At 44.4% G+C, this 20,232-nt stretch overlaps 1 protein-coding gene across 1 annotated transcript in view; it reads right to left on the bottom strand.

Annotated features, from left to right (window-relative positions):
* The window catches only part of SYTL5 (synaptotagmin like 5), a 77,107-nt gene that overhangs the window by 17,454 nt on the left and 39,421 nt on the right, over positions 1-20,232 (bottom strand). The window contains exons 6-11 of the mRNA XM_015418101.1: positions 18,485-18,592; positions 11,518-11,665; positions 8,405-8,534; positions 7,666-7,772; positions 4,230-4,322; positions 1,064-1,129 (exon numbers count right to left, since the gene is read on the bottom strand). Coding sequence (XP_015273587.1) covers positions 1,064-1,129; positions 4,230-4,322; positions 7,666-7,772; positions 8,405-8,534; positions 11,518-11,665; positions 18,485-18,592 — 652 coding nt within the window. The remainder of the gene's footprint in view (positions 1-1,063; positions 1,130-4,229; positions 4,323-7,665; positions 7,773-8,404; positions 8,535-11,517; positions 11,666-18,484; positions 18,593-20,232) is intronic.

The raw sequence follows: 20,232 nt of genomic DNA, 5'->3' as shown, positions 1-20,232 counted from the left end.
TGGAGTAGATCAGGTGGCTGAAAGCCAGTTTTCTCCCACTTGCACATTTTAATGCAACCAATTAATGTGAGATAAGTGCCCCCTTTAGTTATGGGCAGAATTAAAAAACCCATGGAGAAATTCCCCCATTTTAAGGTAATTATTGATGCCCCGTGCATATTATTCCCCCCCCAAAAAATACTGGTCTGTGTTATTTTTTTTTTGCCTTAGAAAATAAGCTATAGTTTGTAGTATTTTGAAAAAACCCAATAAAACACTCCCCCTCGGGGGATTAAAACAAGAAAAAGAAAAGAAGCTATACATCTGTGGGTATCACTTATGTCAGACCAGCTTTTACATTACACTAGGAAATATATTGTAAATATATATCCCATTATAATGTCTGGTATTCATAGGTCATTCTGAATTTTAAAAAAAAAATTAATTTGCTTTCTTCAACATGTATGAATAGCTTAAGAATCTGGTGCTCTTCAAAGGTTTAAGGTGCTTTAAGTTCAGTGCCATAGGTAATGGTAAAGGTTTCCCTTGCTCGAAAGCCAGTTGAATCCGATCCTCATCTCCATTTCCAAGCTGAAGAGCCAGCGTTGTCCAAAGACATTTCTGTGGTCATGTGGCCGGCATGACTAAACGCTGAGGCACACGGAACGCTGTTACCTTCCCACCGAAGTGGTACCTATTTATCTACTTGCAATTTCTTGCTTTCAAACTGCTAAGTTGGCAGGAGCTGGAGCCAGAGACGGGAGCTCACTCCGTCATGCAGCACTCAGGTCTCGAACTGCTGAACTACCTACCTTCAGGTCTGAGGATCAGCATCTTAACCACTTGAACCATACCACTGTCTAATACTTTCTGAACCACCTCACAGTGAGGACTGGTTACTCCCATGACTTTAGTGGCAAATACACATTTCAAGGACAATGTTTAAAAACGAATTGCTACTTTTATATTTCAATAAATTGTGGGAATCAGCATATATATATTCTATGTACAGGGAACAGAAAAGAAAGAATGAGAGATCAAAAAGGGAAGCCCCCAAATGTATCAGAACAGGAAGAGAACTTACAGTATCACCATCTGCTTCTGGAACATTTAAGTAGCTCCATTTCCTGTCAGAACTTGAAGGAGAATTCTTTAAGAAGAGAAAGGGAAGGAGGAATGGAAAGAAAGGCATTAAGTAGCTGCCAGAGAAATTCAGAAATGTGAGGAAATACCTTCGTAAACAAAACAGATAAAGAAACACACAAAGATATGAGTAATATGATAAGAAACCATTATGTACAGAACTGGTCACTGGCACATCAGCAAGCAAGCATTTTTCACCTATATAAATAGACTGGATATTAAGTTTGGAAGCCGTCCATATTTTCCTCTTGCAGAGCTAGTGGAGCATTCAGCTGAGGATGACTGCTAATGAAGGAGAAGCCTGTGGCACCTAGTTACTAACAGACAGCAATTAATGTATTTGAATCAACTTTCCCAAAACTGCATAAAGGTAGAGGTTTCACTAAGTGCTACTATAGTTGCCACTACTGACCTTTTGTTATTTGCCAGTTTTAATCAGCATAATATGCTAACCAAGTGAGGTGATCATTCTAGCTTTATTAGGTTTGATATATGCATTCATCTGTTTGGACATTTATCTTAAAAATCATCATAGGTGCATATTTTTGATGTCTCTTTATTTTTACTCATGGCCAGCAGAACACCCACCTGGTTATGACTTTCCCTTCACAGTGGATAAAATCCCAGATTTACATTTTAAGTAGTATGTAAGCCAGGGTGTGTCAAAACTAGCCTTCTAAAAGATGACCAGAAGATATCAGAGAGCCAATGTAGAAGGTCTCTCCTGCTTATCAGAAGATAGACCTGCCACGGGCTATACTAGCTGAAGAAGCTTCAAAGTGATCAAAAGGGAACTACACAGTGAGCTACAATTTCTTAGCTATGAACACATGAAATGAACCCAAGAAGCTGAACTTGACAAAAACTATTGTAGCCTCCTTGACTGATGAAGTTGTTGAAAATTTTCTTTGCCATCACTTTAACCTAGCTGCATCAAACCCAGATGCTGCCTAATAGATGTGGACCTGAGTGACACAGCCAGGCTGAACCAAAGTTGGGATACATAGGCCCCTGCCACACGGGCAGGAAACTGCAGAAGAGAAGTGTGGCTGTTTGCCCCGGGGCAAACTAACATGCAGTAAAGCGATCAGACCTACCGTGGAGGTTCTGTGGAGGTACTGTGGAGCTTCCGTGGGTAGGGAGAGGTGCTGATCACAACACACGCCTGCGCGCAATGAAGAAGCGCACGGCGCGGCGAACTGGTTTTCTTTTTTTGTGTACACTACGAATGCGCATGCTCCGTTGGGTGCGTGTGCGCATCCACGGAGTCTTGGGGGGAAAAAAAAACCTTTTCCGCAAGGGGACATGGGCGGGCGCCGGATGCCACCGGAAACGCGATCAGACACCCGCCCTTGCCCCGCAGTTTCTTGGAGGTACTAGTTTTTTGCTGCGCTTTTTCGGCAGGAAGCCTCAGTTGTGCCACGGAAGCGCTACGCTTCCCAGATGTGCTGGTGAGATCGCGACCGGAAACTCCGCTTGTCTTCCGTATCTCTTGCGTGGCTAATGTTGCGTGTGACCGCAGCCATACTACACTTACCACTCTCAAATGGCAGTAGTGACATTTTGACACGATACATCCCTCCCAAAAAAATATTCAAGTTTCTAAACTGAAAAATATCCTACAGGATCATATACTAGGTTTGAATGAGTACTACCATGTTCTTCCTAGTGTTGGCAGAAAACTATTTTTAAATGACCCTTCAATTTACTTGCAAATTTCCCTTATAGCATAAAAGACACAGTGTAGAGGCTTAGAACATTATTTAGTTATCCACATCCTTAAAAAAAATTGCATAAGCCCATTACTCAGCAGTCATACTGTGTTATTGTTCTGTGCCGGTGCACACATAATTCACAAAATGTAGCGGAGGTATCTTTAAAGTCCGCACTTTTCATCAGCAAAGCAACTATTAAGGAAATAAAATCGGAGAAGCTATGATTGCCTGCAGGGGTCAAAGTAAGCCAGTAAGAAAGCGGCTGAAGCCTTGAGCCCCCCAAGAGAGACAGTGATAGTATGAAATTTAAGTTACTTTCACTGTGCCGGATAACTACTTGCAAAGGATCTCTAGTACATTCTAGTCCTCTGAGATACACGCAATTGTCTCAGGTCACTTACACATGGTTTGTCCTGGCTTAGATGCTATTGGGATTTTTTTTTCATGCTCTGGTGCACCTTCCAGATTTTCTCCATCTTTCCCAAACCTGCTTTGCATCAATGTTTTGTGAGAGATCACAGCAAAGATAGGACTGTGCCCACATGGACAGCATGCCTAGATCTCCACCCCACATTGGCACCATTTTTCCAGTTCCCTGCGAGCAGCTATCCACCCCCCACCACTAGAGGGCTTTAAAAAAAAACTTGCAATTGAATGTAATTATATACATATGGAATGCATTACAACGCTATAACAATGTATGTGTCAGGTTCTGTGAATTCCTAGCTTTCATTCTTACTGCTGTTCCTCCCCTCATCAGGGTGCCCTTGGCTCCAAGCAAAGAGTGTCCCCCCCCCCCCGCTTGCAAAGCAGGAGGGAGCTTCTACCACTGCAGCCTGACTGCCCATACCCCAGACAGGGCAGGCAAGAGCAGCCATCGCAGCAAACACACAGGAGCCTGCTCTTTCTCCTTTCCCCCAGTGTTGGGGGCAGGGTCCTAGCCAATGTCCTCCCAGTCTGCATCTGATCACTGGGTGTAGAGGTGGAATTGCAATTTGCTACAGGGCAGTTGAAGGGGGGCCCAGCTGCTGCTGCCATCACCACCACAACCCCAGAGACAGCAGACAGGCCAACAGCAGCGTCACCATAGCAGCAGCTGGGCCCTGGGCTGCTGACCCCAGTGCCCTGGTTTTGAATAGTTTAAGGGGGAAAGTGCCGTTTAGCTGCAGAGAATGACTACTGAGTGTAACAAATGTAAACCACCTCATAAACAGCCGTACAGATGGAAGTTGAAAAATCAGTCAGTAGAGAAATAGAGCAGAATAAAATGTACTGAACAGAAAGGAATTAGAAGTAGATATCATATGGTAATGGCCAAATATTCTTAGGAAAGAAATGGTACATTAAGAACACAATCAGTAACAAGCTCATTGGAAGGAATGGAAGCCTTACCATTGACAGTCCACTGGCTAAATTTGTCCGTCCCTTTGAGTAGCCAGAGGCCACAATGTCATCAATATCTTCTTCTGCCTCATTTAGGTAATCCTAATGGGCAAGGTGGAAATAAAATTAAATTCACATCAATTTGCTTCAGTTTAGAGGATCAGATGAGCGACTCCAGAACAATCAATTTCTATACTTGGTATGTGAAGGGTGCTACTCTCCTCATGATTCACATATCTAAGAGAATACGGTATCCAGGCGGCAACCTTTGCGGTTGCAGTAGAATGGAGGGCCTCCTTTGCCTCCATGGAAGGAGCAAAAGACTGGTTGGGCAATTCATGTCCATATGGGTATTTTCAGGGGGCGGGGCCTTTGGTTTAATTTGCTCTGCCTGCCCCTCTACAGGGCAGTCTTCACATTTCGATTGGCCCACCCACCCACCCCCCCTTCTGCAGTGGACTTTTGCTGTTTGCCAATTTTGGGGCCGAGTAGGAATTTTTCACCCTCTCTCAGATTGGCTTGGAGAGGGGGTGTTTTAACCTACCTCACACTGTACACTGTGGATGGGTAATCAGCTGAGGGATGGTGCCTTTAATTAGGTTTCCCTTTGCAGGAATCTGGCTGATTTGGTTAGGATGGTAAGCACCAGAAAGCAGACCCCACCCTTGATTGTGGGAGTCTTGGGGGCGAATGTAAAAGGCCTACAATGCCCCTTGGATTTGGCCTCAAGTTCTGTGGCTTGAGGTAGCTGGCTTCCTTTCAGGGAGTTATTTGCATGTCTTGCCGCCTGGCAACAGCCGTGCTATCATTGGCTTGCGCCAGGGGCTTGGTGGCTCGCCCATTCCTGGCCAGGAAAGGGACCAGGGTGTATCCTTTTGCCTTTGCTTATGTTTTTAGTTGGCCCTTGCTGAATTACAGTTCATTTAAAAAAGTAAAGGTAAAGGTTCCCTTGCTCGAAAGCCAGTCGAATCCGACTCTAGGGTTGCGGTGCTCATCTCCGTTTCAAAGCCGAAGAGCCAGCGCTGTCTGAAGACGTTTCCGTGGTCATGTGGCCGGCATGACTAAACACCAAGGCGCACGGAACGCTGTTTCCTTCCCACCGAGGACTTGCAATTTCTTGCTTTCGAACTGCTAGGTTGGCAGGAGCTGGAACTAGAGACGGGAGCGCACTCCGTCATGCGGCACCCAGGTCTCGAATTGCTGAACTACTGACCTTTCACAGCATGCAGTTCAGCGTCTTAACCACTTGAGCCACCGCAGCTCCTGTACAGTTCATTTACTTAAAGTTAAATTTAATAAAGCTGCCCTTTATTTATACCAACACACCTGTGTGAATCCCTTTATTCCGACTATGGGGGCAAACACTGCACAAGCAGCATTTGCCTTGTCTTTGTTCCCTGACCTTCTGCATTGAACAATACATTTACATGACAACAATAAAGAATTTTTAATCTTGCAGTGAGTGGCATATCTAAACTTAGCCTTACAGACTGCATCTTTAAAAGATGTAGACATGCACACTTAGTCAAAGAAATTATATATCACCACATGTCCTTAGTTAATGGTTACTCTCTCCATTAGCTTCATGTTCTTTGATCCTGGCTGCTGCACCAACCAAAACTTTCTCCACGTTATTTCAAAAAACTTTCAGTTAATATTTCTGTCCCTCCTATACCTCGGTTCTCACATTCAACTAAGAGTGCACAACTCACACAGTTATATGGACCTCAACTAGAACCATGTGTGCCCGTGCGTGCGTGTGTGTGTAAAGTGCTGCCAAGTCACAGCCAACTTATGGCTCCCCATAGGACTTTCAAGGCAAGCAAGAAGCAGAGGTGGTTTGCCATTGCCTTCCTCTAGAATAAAGTGGGATGCCTAAAAAATCATCTAGCTCCATCATAATCTGTAACTGATGAGGCGGAGATCAGAATACTGATTCTCAGCTGTCCTCCTGGAACCCTCCAAATAAAGAGAAATTTCTCTGCTTCATCTGAGGGGCCTGCATTTCAGTTGCAAGTCTGTGTGATGCAACATAAAATTTCCCCCCTTTCATTCCAGGAGCTTGCAATTGAAATGCAAGCCTCTGAGATACATCGAACTGCATGGGGGGGAAGTTGGAATGCTGACTCTCGTCTGGGAGCAAGAAGTTTCTGGAGGAGGGAGAATGCCACTATGAGCCACAGAACACAGTCCCATGGGTTGCATGCAGCCCACAGGAGTATACTGAGCACCCATGACCTACTTCATCAGTTCTCTCTTTGAGAAGCTTGAGCATGTGCCAGTTCAGCTCACTTCCTGTTTGCCAGTGATGACCTATTAAATCAACGGGAAATTCAGCTGTTCGCAACCTGTTTAATGTATATTCTCAGGAACAGGCTACTTGTAGCCATGAGCTGCCAACTTCCAGATGAAGAAGGATCAGCTGGGAATCTAGGGATGTCACGTCCTCCCGGGGGGGGTGGGGAAACCCCCGCCCAGGAGGCCGCCGGATCGGGCCCCCGGGGGGAACCCCACCCCCAAAGCACGTCACACAGAAGTGACGCAAGAATGTCGGGGACGTTGGGGGAGGGGCCACAATCATCCGAGGGAAAACTCTATGGTTTTTTCTCGGATGATTGTGGCCCCGCCCCCAACGTCGCCGACGTGCTTGTGTCACTTCTGTGTGACGTGCTTGTGGCGTGTGCATGCTTTGCGCATGCGCGAAGCCTCCCAGAGCAAGGCTGGACTCCCCCGCACCGGAACAGGTAAGGACTTGGCAACTCTATGGGAATCTGCTTCTGATCTCCTGCTGGGGAAATTGTGCTTTATTTGTGAGAGGATGAGGAGTTGACTCTGGTCTACCATCCTGGAGATTTTGCTACATTCCAGACTCCTAGACATGCCAAGAAATAACCAACTAGGAGTGGCCCAGATGATTACTCCCCACCCCAAACTTTTGGCTTGGGCTGTAGAAAAAATGAGAAATCAGGAGAAATCAGAATTGCTTCTGTCCGGACCCAGCTTGGAGGGAAGGAAGAGAAAGGAGCTCTTTCTCTGCTCTTTTTTGCACCTTTTGTAGCCATTTTGCTGAGGGGGTGGAGCCACAACCCACTCCCAGCTGATCCCCCAGTCAACTGTGAGTCTGCAGCAGCAAACTTGCTGGGTAGTTGTTTGAGTTGCTCAATGTAATTGGAATGTATCTCTGACTGGCTCACAGCCCTGATTGTGAGTGCCAAACAGGTTTGCTGAGAAATTCACAGCATCCCTATGCTCTCAGTCCTTATTCCCCATGACTGGTATTGGCCACTTCATTATCCTGCTTCCATAAATTTACTAACTTTATGGACTGTGGCACAAATAAATCGTCAGGATCAGTTCAAAGCAAGTTTCTGTCAACCCTTATGAAGAAAAACAAATATTAAGAAAGGCCTCCTCACTTTATGGGACTGGTGTGGTTGTAACTCACCAGCTCCTGGTCCAATGCTCCAGGCACAGATTTACTTCTTAAACTTAAAGTATCCTCATTGCTTTCTGAAAAGGATCCACTGAGATCTCTCTCTGATCTGCTGTGATCTGCAAAACAGGAGGGAGAAAAGAAAGTGTTTAAAATCTACACAACACGTTGTCTTCCAATATTACACTTATTCCAGACCTTTGCAACTGGTTGTACACAGACTAACTTCAGCTGTACCTCACCACAGCTTTCAACTCCCTCTCCTCAATCCTAAAACAAAGAAAGGGAAAGACCAAAGAATGTGGGCAAGAGGAAGAATTTTATTGGTGCATTCATACTTAGCAGGCAGAAAAAAGAAGATAATTTATACTGAATCCTCTAACTTTTTTCAAAACTTATGCTAGCATTAAAATAAAAAGGCTGCACAATACAGTCATTTTTTGCACCCTATATTTATAGGCATAAATTAACCATGTAACTGGATGCCCCAAGAACCCAATCTTGATATTGAAGCAATGGCATACTGGCAAAAGGTACAGCTTGCAAGATACTAACAAGTACTATGTAAATTCATCTTTTTTTAAAAAAAATATTGACAATGACAAGCATGTTAATCCTTGTGCTACACTAGCTTCTAACAAACAAGAAAAAACATAATTCCACAAAATTAAAAAGAGGAAAGTGAAAAGCTGGCTGGAGAAAGTGGTCACTAGGATGAATTTATAGTCTTCTGTTTAAAAAAAGAGCTTACCAGATGATAGGGAAGTCCTAGACACTGCTATAGAGGGAGTTCCAGAGCCTCTCCTATGATGTCTTTTGGCTAAATCTACAGGTATACTTTCAGTTGCAGACATAGCGATGCCATTTTCTAATCCAAGATCCTGCCCAAGGAGAACAGAAAAATGTATTTCATGTACCACATGATTAAAGTATTGATATGAAAAAGCTACATTCTTTAGCTTATTAAAGCTCTGCTACAATAACTCTGTTTGTTGGTAATGCCATGCTCAACTTTATGCTAATAATGCAAACTTCTCCCACCTTCCATCTGTTTGTTTCCTCTGTAGCTATAAAGAACCTTAGCATATCACTCCATAATTCTGGTTAAAACAACAAAACAAAAAACAACCTGCTGTGTCTGAGTTAGCTAACATTCCCTCGTATGCAAATAACTGCTATACCCCAGAAACAGAAGTACATCCTGCAATGAAATGGCAAAAAAGAAACTTAAGAAATAACACTTTGAAGTAGACATAATATCAGTAATTGCTGTATCAAGTCTAAGCAGAGTTAAATAAGAGCATCTGTGTGAAGTCTGCAGGGTTTGTGTACAGAAAAAAATGCCACTTGCAAAAATGTTTTTTCAATGTGCCTGATTTTTCTTAAGCCTTTATCATCTCAGCTAACAAGTACATCAATTCACAACAACATTCCCTTTCTGAAAACCAGAATCAAAATTAGGTTTGATGACTGACAAGCTGGGTCTCCATAATGTCCTAAAAGAGCCAGCTGCAGATTTGGGGAGAATTTGGACAAGATGTGCTCTAGTGGGCTGCCCCCTCCTATACGAACATATGCACACCTACCTTCCAGCAGGCAAAAGTGGAGAAGGGCCCCTGCTAGCCATCAAAGCACCACAGAGCTTAGAGGAGAATGTGTGAGTCGTGATCCTTTACCTTTAGCTGCTGGGAGGCAGTGAAGCATTAATCTTGTAAGTCTGTCCCTAAGTCCCACCAGTGCAGCTGCTGGGAGGCAGTGAAGCATTAATCTTTTACAATCCCGTAAGTCTGTCCCTAAGTCCCACCAGTGCTGGCTGGGCTACAAGGAGCACAAAAGACCCATACTCTGCTGCCTTTCCAGGAGATGCTCCCAAAGGAAACAGGAAATTGCCTCAGAGGCTTTGTGATATCTTCCCATTTCTTGCTGAGAGCAAGAATCCAATCAAGAGCTGACAATGGGTCTTCTGTTGAGCTGCAGACCTAAGTAGCTGCTTCACTGTGCTGATCTTTGATGCCAACGAAATTTCCTAATCATCAGGTATGGGTTAGGGCAGTGTTCCCCAACCTGTGGGTCAGTGCCCAAAACTGGGTTGCGAAGCTTTTGCAAGTGGGTTGTGGACTCGCAGATCTGCCCTACATAATGGCTGCCCCTGCCCTGAGTCCTCTCTTTTGTATCTTGGAAACCAAGATCTGACTCTGGAAACAGTATCTTCCATGTCATACATTAGCTGGTATTTTTTCTTCACTGTATGTATGTGTTGATTAAGTAAAACATGTCCTGATGGTCACTAGAGTGAGTGAGAGTCTTAGGGGGGATTAGAGGGAGTAATGGAGAAGGAGAGGGTGGTCAAAGGCTGGAATGCAACCTCCATATGCAAAGGCTGTGCACGATGGGACACCACTTGCTTGGGGTTCATACTGAAAGTAGCTGTGCCCTTTGTGCAATGTTTGTCGGTTTCCAAAAAAACATCTGCTTAGAAACGCTGAACCAGATGGGTGCCAAAATCATAGTTTGCCTAGCGTGCCAAAAAACTTCAGGCCAGCCCCAGATGGATCTCCATACCAAGTAAATTTGGACTTGTGGGTCACCATATCAAACAGGTTGGGAACTGCTGGGTCAGGGTACCACCAAAGCCTTCCTGCAAATGTCGATTGTACTCAGAGAACTCAACAGATCTCCCAGAAAATTCTGAAAAGCAAGTAAGCCACAGAACTTCCTCCCCCATATAGAAAGAGAGGTGCAGGGGAATCTGATTTTACAAGCAGAAAGAGCATGCAAGTGAGTTTCCAGCTCTCCTCCCCCACATGCTTTCTTTGCTTTCCAAATAAGACTCATGCACACACATCCTTCTATGGGACTGAAGAAGTCAGTCCCATGTTTAATCACAGAGAGCTATCACTATTGTATTTAGTCTGACCCTGAGGGACAGAAGAAAAAAAGAATCAGCTAACTGATACTCAACAAAATTCACAGAAAGATTCTCAGTATAAAGCTAGTCAGCCTCTTATTTAGAATAATTTTCAAAACGTATTCATAATAAACCTACAGTAGAATGTATTTTGATCAACTGGATAAGGCTGGGCAAATTACCCTTTCCAAATACTATTTTTCCTTGTGGTAAGTGAGAACAGAGACCTACTTCACTGTTCATAGAATGAATGCAAGAAGAATGGTTTCCAATGTTAATGAATGGTTGTGTGGCAGAAAGTGCAAGTAACTCATATTCTGGCTTTGTGATTTTTTTGTATTCTCAGGTGGAACTGGCATATCTAACCTTACAGCAAGCTCATGGCTGAACAGCTAAAAATCAGCATGGGCTGACTAAAAACACAACTATGATTACACCAAAAAATTCCAGCCTCCCCTTCCAAGTGAAGACTTCTGGTCTTCATTAACCAGAACCAATTAGGTTGGACTTAAACAAAGAGTACTGATCCCTGCTGATCCATAAAGCTCACTGTGTGTCCTTGGTAAGGTTCTCAATTGCATGGACCTGGTGGGGACTCCCTGCCCCAGCCCATATCTCCCGACCTGGAGAAATTGAGGAGAAAAAGTGGCCTCCATAGCAAAGCCACAGAAATTACAGAAAATTCCTAGTTTCTCCCAGAAGTGGCATCACATATATCCTAATCCCCCTCTCCACCACCACCCCCATCTCCCAATATTTGCCTAGGTAGTATTGGGAACCTAGGCCTTGAGCAAGTCACTTTCCTGGGTAGGAACATTGAGTCATGAGAACCCCTCTCCCCCCAGCAGAGTCAGATCATAAGGTTTACTTTGTGAGAACTGGGAGCATTAAAAAAAAATAACCTCCTTGGTACCAATTAAGTGTAAAGACAAACCTTTGATCAACAGTGGACTCACCCTCCTGTAATCTTCAGTCATGCTGCGTGTGCTCAGAGCTGGTGATCTGGGGTGGACTGGAGTAGAGGCATTGCTTCGGTTTAGTGAACCAACAGGCCCTTTCAGACAACCAGGTATGTCCTCCATGGCCAGTGAATAGGTACTCTCCCTACCAAACATACCAAAAATACATCCTCTTAGTTCAGCTATTCCAGCATGAAAAAATAACAAAGTACACAACTTTGAGCCTAACTAAATGAGATGCTGAGAGATATGTAAACGAATGGATCTCTAAAGCGTTTTTATTGGTAAAGAGCAGCGATGGGGAGCCACAGTTCAGGTTGGGAGTACAGCACGAGGACTTCCTCTGGACCCCCCCCCCAGGCTCACAGCCACTCCGAGAGCTGCTGTTTTCCTCAGCAAGACAAACAGCAGATGCAGGGGACATGTCTGAGGATGGGCAAAAGATGCAAGGGGAAAAGTTTAAATTTCCCTCCCCCTAAGGTTGCCAGTAGGAATGGGCATGAATGGAGAAAAAGCAGTTCAGGTTCATGGTCCGTGGTATACCCACAAACCAAACCGCAGACCATTGCACAAACTGAACAAGTTCATGAAGTTTGTGATGTGGTAGAATAGCCTCCCAGTGTGCTAGAGACACCAAACTCACAGGAGATGTCTGGTTGACTCACCTCTACCTGCCCTCCACATTTGATGGGTACTGGATTTATGGGATCCAAGTTATACCCCCAAAGAAGGTGCCCCATATGCCATTGTCTCCAATGGAGAGGGGGAAACAGCAAAAAAAGCAAGGTCAGAAGCCCAGCAGAACAGAAACAGAATCAAAGTCCCCGAGAATCTCTCCAGTAGAAAGTGAAGGTGGGAGACATTTTTGCCAGCCCAGCAGAACCAGGGTGATGTGCCCTGAGACCACCTGAGTCCCAAACCAAAACCAGTGTGCAATGACATAGGTAGACATGGTAGATCCAAGCCCTGAGACGCATGCAGATGTGGTGGCTTGAAGCCCTGAGAAGTCGTTAGACCTGGTGGCCACTAGCTAGGGTGGAAGAAGATAAGCGCAGAGCACACCCAGTGACAGGGGTGTATTATTCGACTCTGCATCTGGATCTAGAGAGCAGCCATCCACTCACAGCCCCCACCCCTACGGCTGAAACATGCAGCCAGTATCCACCCTGCTTTTCCCTTGTGTACCTGTTAGCCTGTAAAAGGCAACTGGCACTCTCTGAGCATATACAGAGTACAGATCCAATTATTTAAACCTTGACATAAATTCTAGGGTGTAAGGCATTTAAAGCCATCAACCTTCCACCCACAGATTCTTGCCCATACTCTGAAATCATCTGAGGGGGCTTTGTTACAGGAATGTGGACTTGCACAGATATATCTAGGAAGAGCCTTCTCATCAGCCACCCCTAGACTGTCTGTGATATTCTCCTCTCTAGAAACTTTGCGTAGGCCCATCCGTACAGGTCTTCCAGTGTCAGCTTATCTGTTCCAGAAGGCCTTTGAGAACTGTCCTCCCGAGACTGCAGTTGTTTTATTCAGTGCTGTTGTACTTCTGTGTTCTAAGTTCAGTGTTTCCACAGAAAGATAGCAGAGAAATTTACTAACCAAACAAACAATGTGTCGTTCTACCCTTATATACATCACTGTTCGTTATAGCTGATGCACACAATTTCCATTACATGCCGTTATGCAACACTATGGCATTTATGTTAAATGCAGTGGCATGATCATAGGCAGTGGCATGATCATTGTGAGACTGCTTGCAGACCAATTGCAGACCAATTACCATTTCCCAAAACATCTGAGACCTCACAGTGCTGTTCAGTCCTCCATCTGTCTGCCTTTCCCCCTAGAGAAACAACGTTCCAATCTGTTGAGTTTAGCTCAAGCTGATGATTTCTGGTCAGAGCTGCCTTCTAATATCTGATTTCTTGTGACATTTCAAGATACAGCGTTTTGCCCATGGTGCCCATTCAGTAAAGTAAATTGTTAAAGATTTGAAAAGGCCAGCTTTTCAAAATCTGGCAGTAAATCTTCAAAATTTGGCACTGCAGTATTTGATTTCTCGTTTGTCTCAAGAAACATAATATAAAGACAATGGAAAGATCTTTTAAAATAAACTTAACTGACAGTTTTACTAAAAACACATCACTTCCCCATCTAAGCAATTTTTCTGGATTACTGGAAGTTCCATTCATAGTAAAAATGATATCTGAATTACATCTTTGCTTGGTTCATCCTGTCATACCACAAACTGATTCTCTGGAAATGAAGAAACCTTTCCTAAAAGGCTGGCAGCTCTGATTAAAGTTTAGTTGAAATATTCTCATTCCTACTCAGGAACCCCCACATCCAATCCAATCTGACAAATGCAGTTATAGAAACCCCGACATACCCACTAAGTGAAACAGAATTCTTATTGCCCCTCAGCACTGGGCATCAATGGAACTGCCATCAATGGAACCCCTACAATGGCAAGACTCCACTTACGCAAGAAGCAAAAGGGTAAAGGAAGAATAGAGCTATGCTCATTAAGGCCCCCAACCTCTGAAACCTCTGCAAAATAGGTGATGTAAATTAAAACACTCCAACTAATGTAAACAGACAACTCCAAAAAACTGCCCTATCTTCTGCATGCTGATAATTACAATGGAAAAAGGAATTTAAACTAATACTGCAGCCAATCAGGGAACACCAGTTGGAATACGGATCAGAAAAACTATCCATGGGTGCATGGGGGAGGCCTACACACATTCTCCCCCCACACACACACACAGTGTTCCCAGTCTGAACTGGACACCTGTGTACCTGGGTGGCACAGAACTCTATAACCCATCTTAGTAATGTGTGAATGGGACCTTAACTAAGATATGTAGCTATATCATGTCATACCCATGTATGTAGAGCTAGGAACACACAAGCAGGAGCTTGATCGGTGTATCACTGCACAAAGAGCCAGGGCACACAAAAAAGTCTGTATGGCATACTGCTAGCACTTCTAGCTCTTATTGCACTGTCTTCTACCTTTGTAATCCACGCTCTACATTGGTTAGGGCACATCATGCATTACAGAGTTTTCGGCTTGCATTGTTGATTGGATGTATAATGCCATCTGACTGCAATCCACCTTGAGTCTCAATGAGGCAGGCAAGCTACAAATGAAGTAAACAAATAAATTCTGAGAACCCTTACATGTACTCTGCTTTAGGACTCCAAATATGGACACACACCAGGAGTCCCAACTCTACAGTTGTAACTAGGACTACAAGGACTAGGCAACCCCCAAAGGAAAGCCAGGGAGGCTAAGACCACATCTCTAGCTGTACTCCTAGCATCAATCAATAATACTGATGTCTCACAGAAATTACTTTCTGGCAAATCTGGAGAAGCTTCATATTTTCTTCCTCCTCTTTGTGAACCCTTGTTTATAAGTTTCTATATTAAGCTCAAAACAGTTCAGAATCAGTTCTTAGTTCTAAAAGCCTTTTATGTGTTTCAGAAACTATGCAATACAAGGAGGAAACATTAACGATGACTATTAAATCTGTTTGCCAATGCATGGAGCACTATTGCTAGGCAACAAAATTGCCCAGTTCCTAACACTATTGTCCGATTTTTGAGTCCTCCTACCAGAAAAAAAGACTGAAAAGTGAAAAGCAAAAAGATTCCTTTTCTGCACCTGTAGCAGCACTGCTTCCATCCCAGTCATTTAAAGCTACAATTCATTCACTCTGTTTTATGGAGCATCTAAGCAATGCTGCCAATCTGCTGCATTCCAGGGTTTTTCCCCTAATTTTTTTAGGCTTGATTTTGTAGGTAGGAGTGAGAAATGTACTTAAAATACAATTGCAGTACTAGCCTGTCCAATGTGGATTAAAATACTCCTACTTAGGCTTTACCATCCCTTTAAATGTTCTCCTTCCCTCCTTCTTGTTGTTGTTGTAAATCAACTTCTGCTTTTCTGCCTAGTTATCTCCTGTTCAATCAATAGCTGCAGCATTCCTGAATCAATCCTTAATTATTTCTTCTTTCTCAGAGGAAATAAGCATTACTTACTGTTCTTCCCTTTGCAGCCAAACCAAATGTTCATTAACCATTTTAATGCTGTAATTATGAAATTACAGTCATGAAAACTAAAAGAAAAAGATTAACAACCAATTCCTTTTGTTTCAAAGAGAAAAGCAACAATTGAAGAATTGATAGTTAAATATCAATTCAGGAATGACATGGCTGCTCCAACTGAACAGGAAATAACTAAATTAACTGAGAAACTGAAGTTACTTTACAAACAAGGCTAGAAGAAAGTGTTGAACAAAAGTTGCAGCCAGGGCCGGCCCGTCATAGAGAATTTTTACGCAGTGGCCTAGAGTGGCCCCTTAAGAGGGGGTGCCCCGCTGACCTGCCCCTCCCTTGCCTAAACAGGGTAGGCAATGCTGTTGCAACCCCGCGTGGCAGCGGTGGAGACCGGCTTCCAAGCGTGCTCCTTCGGGGACTCCACGCTGCTCCGGCCTCCAGCATGCCCCCTGCCAGGCTCTGCCCTCCTTCCCGCATGGCTCTGCCCCACTCTGCACTCCAGCGCTAGCCTTGGGCAACAGAACCTCCCTGCTGCTGCCCTCGCTCTCTGGCTGCTGCGCACTCGCCCACCGAGACCATGCTGGGCAAGGACTACATGCTGGCCATCATCCTGGTCAACTGTGACAGCTGCCCCCCGCTGCTGGAAGGGGAGGCTTGGGGGGGTGCCCTTCCCAGGAGGAAAGCAAGCAAGCAGCCGGGCTGAGGCCACCCCCGGTGGTGCCCATTCCCTTCTTCCTTCTTCTTATTCCTTGGGGCTGTCATGCTGGGGCGGGGGGCACACCGGGGGGGGAGAAAATTGGTGGGCACACTGGGGGTGGTGCCAGAAGGTAGCTTCGCCTAGTGTGGAAAAAAACCTGGAGCCAGCTTTGGTTGCAGGGAGAATTAAAGCCTTTGCTGAATCTAACTTTGGTTCAGGGGGGAAGCGCAGAGGCAAGCGAGAGATGAAGGACCTTATTTTTCACAGTCTACCTGAAGCTGTTTGGCCATTGCTTGCCATGCCGCAATAGCCTCACAGTCTCAACAGATAACTGCCACCATGCCTGTCACTTAATTATTTTAGGCAGAATCTAACAGGCCCACTTCTACCTCTCTCTGATACATACCCCCAGTTTAAATACACAACCTGGATCAACGGAGAGCTGGGAGATTTCCAAATCTTTTCCAATAAATTCTTGATCAAAGGAATATACTTCTTATTCTTCTTCTGTGTTAAATGATATGCTAAAATTTTATTTGGTCTCTCACTACTTTTGGAATATTATTGGTACAAATAAGTTAAAGCATATTCTGCTTTCTGATCAAAGGAATATACTTCTTATTCTTCTGCTGTGTTAAATGATATGCTAAAATTTTACTTGGTCTCTCACTACTTTTGGAATATGATTGGTACAAACAAGTTAAAGCATATTCTGCTTTTAGTGATAGTATATTTTCACTGGTAGTTATTTTATTTAGTTAATATTTAACATTTTGCAATTCCTGATAAAGATCTGGAGTGGGAGATATCTCAAACTGGCTTAAAAGATATTTCAATCTATTGTTCAAAGTTATTTATTTCATTTCTCTAAGCTTTCTCTTATGAGAAGCGTGGACTTGAGAACACAGAAGACAGAAGAATGGAAAGTGTCTGATAGAGCATTTTTATTAATTAAGTAATTGGATATAAGCATATAATGTAACTGTACTCTTGGTATACATGTTATGTGTAGTAGAGTGTCTGTTTGTAGTGTGTAGATTTGTTTGTTGTAGATTATAAAAGAAAAATTAATAAAAGTGTACCTATGGGTACTTAAAAAAAAAAAAACTGCTGTGCAGCTCACTTTCCCCTCAGTGGCTGTTGCTAGGCAACCAAGCTTGGTTCTGTCAGTAAAAAGGCAAAGCCAGGAGGCCCTTTCCAGGCCTTTGTGGTGAACTCATTGGGGCCTGTCCTGACTAGGGTTGCCAGCTCCAGGTTGGGAAATTCATGGAGTTTTTGTGGTGGAGTCTACAGAAGCCAGAGTTTGGGGAGGGGAGAGGCCTCAGCTGAATAGAATGCCATAGAGTCCACCCTCCAAAGCAGTTATTTTCTCTAGGTTCTTTCTGTAGAAGCTGAGTGGGTGATTTTGGACCAGTCACAGACTTTCAGCCAAACCTCCCTCACAGGGTTGTTGTGCAGATCAAAGGGGGAGAGGAGAATGATGTAAGCTGCTTTGGTTCCCACTGTACTTCTCTTGGGGAACCATTGTTGCCAATCTCCAGGTGAGGGCTGGAGATCACTCAGAATTACACTTGCTCTCCGGATGGCAGAGATCAGTTCCCCTGGAGACTCTGTGTCATTATACCTTGCTGAAGTCGCCACAGTGCTGAGTGCCTAAGGCCAGGGCATCCACCCAGTCCCTCTTTCTCGAACTCGTTGTATTTATTTCCACAACGAGCCTTATTCCTAGTATATAATGATTCTCCCTCTAATAAAAGCTTTACAAGCATCCCATTCAATAGTATGAGTAGTAGTTGTTCCTTAATTCATATTAAAATATTCTGATAAGTCAGCCATCATGTGATTTTTAAAAGTCTCATCATTAAGAAGAGAAATATTAAAACACCCATATTACAGTTTATCAGTAGGCTTCAAGGGCAACTCTATGTAGCAAACATTACAATAAATCAAATCTCTAGGTTTCTACAGAGTGGATCTGTGTCCAGGCAAGCTTGAGTCATGACATTTCTTATTTTACACTCTTATCACAAGTCCAGACAAGAAAAGCACAAGAGAACATAGATACCCAAGCACTTTAAACCAGATTAACTTCAATATAAAGCCACGTTGAAGGATGGCAGTATTTGCTTCAGGTTCTGAAGCAATCTGAGGAAAGCAAAATCCATAGTAAACAAGATATACCTTTCCTCTTACCTGTCAGCACTATGTATACTCTGGAGATCTGCATCTGAGCTGATGCTTCTTCCATCTTCTGCCTTCAGACTTACAAGTTCTCCTTTGGTTACTCCCCTGATGACCATCCTTAGGACAGAGATTTAAAGAACAGGGAGAGAGCAAATTAAAACATTAAACCTATAGCTACTTTTCTTGTTATTTAACAAATTCACATTACTTACGTACACACTATGGAAATTTTTTTAAGAACCTTGACATTGAACATTTTAATGGGTTTTAATCAAAATACAAAAATGGCCCCGGTCACACGGGAGGCTTTGATCCACGAGAGGGACAGGATATGCTGAGCCTCACCCGGGGGCAACTGGTGCAAGAAAGAAACGCTCTAGGGGGCGCATCAAGCGGGTGTGATCACACCGCAACATCTGGGAAGCGGCGCGCACCCGTCCCCGATCCGTCTCTTCTGGCCGAAGATGCAGATTAAAAAAAACCCTACAAAAACACCACTACTTACCAGAAAATCCACAGCAGGGGAGGCCGTGGGATCGCCGGCGCGCCCGTCTCCTGCAGCATGCAAGGCCCCCTGCCAAACTGCACAGGCACACACATGCGCAGCGGGCTCACCTCGCTCACCCATCTGTGGCTTCCCCCCAGCATCTGATCATGCCAGGGAGCAACTGCACGGCGGCTCGGGGGATCTGTCTGATCCCGCTGCTGCGCTTCTCTTTTGATGCGGCTCAAAAAAGCCGCACTTCAGTCGCACCTTTTCCCCCAATGTGACCGGGGCCAATGATAGCTTTAAATGTCACAACTAACATGAGTGTTAATGAGAGCATGCCCAAACAGCAGCACTGTTTATTTTCTGTACTATTATTGACAAGGAACAAATTTCCCAAAGGGACTACAGCTGCTTCCACATGGCAATGCTTTGCTAAGCAGCTCTTGTTATGACAACAGAATATCCACATGACAGTTTCCCCTGCACTTTCTTTGCCTCCCATTATTCACCAGTATCATTAGAGTACTATCTTTGGACTTTTAAGAAATTGATGGCTACTGAATTGCTATAGGGAGGGATGGCAGCATGGTATAGTCCGATCTTGTCAGATCCTGGAAACTAAGCAGAGGCAGTGATTGGAAGGAAGACTCTGCTGAGAAAGGCAATGGCAAAACCACCTCTGCTTCTCAACTTGCCTTGAAAGCCCCTTGCTGGGGTTCCCATAAATCAGTGTGACTCGACAGCACTTTACACACAAGCACACACACAGATTGCTATAGTGTTATTACATTGTGGCATCAGATTTTTTATAATCTACTAGCTCCTCTAAATTCCCAGATTCATTAGGGAAAAAAACAAAAAAACTTTTTACCTCCTTTATTCAAGAGTTCTGCCTATAGGCGTCAACTACGGGGGGGCTGAGGAGCTTGAGCCTTTCCCAAACTTTTCCAGGACTGAGCCTCACCCGGGGGCAACTGGTGCAAGAAAGAAACGCTCTAGCGCACACGGGTCCTGTGATCTGGCTTCGAGTTTGTCATCAGTCTGAGGCAGCCTGACAAGGAGTGGGCGGTCCCTGGGCTCAGGTAGCAGTCCCACCCCCTTGTTAGCAGCAGCAGCCAGCACCTCTCCAACTCCCAGCAGGTCTCACTGGGGTGGCGACACGTGGTGGTGCTGGGCTGGCATCTTCAGCCTTGCCTCAAGAGTGGAGTCAGGCTGCTCCCCAGCAGCTGCACTGCCCAGGGAGCCCCAGTCTGGGCAGGTAAGGTGG

The sequence above is a fragment of the Gekko japonicus genome, unplaced genomic scaffold (genome assembly GCF_001447785.1).
Source record: "Gekko japonicus isolate JY-2015 unplaced genomic scaffold, Gekko_japonicus_V1.1 scaffold1437, whole genome shotgun sequence".
In the NCBI taxonomy this organism is placed as follows: Eukaryota; Metazoa; Chordata; class Lepidosauria; order Squamata; family Gekkonidae; genus Gekko; species Gekko japonicus.
This window is presented reverse-complemented; position numbering and strand designations above follow the sequence as displayed.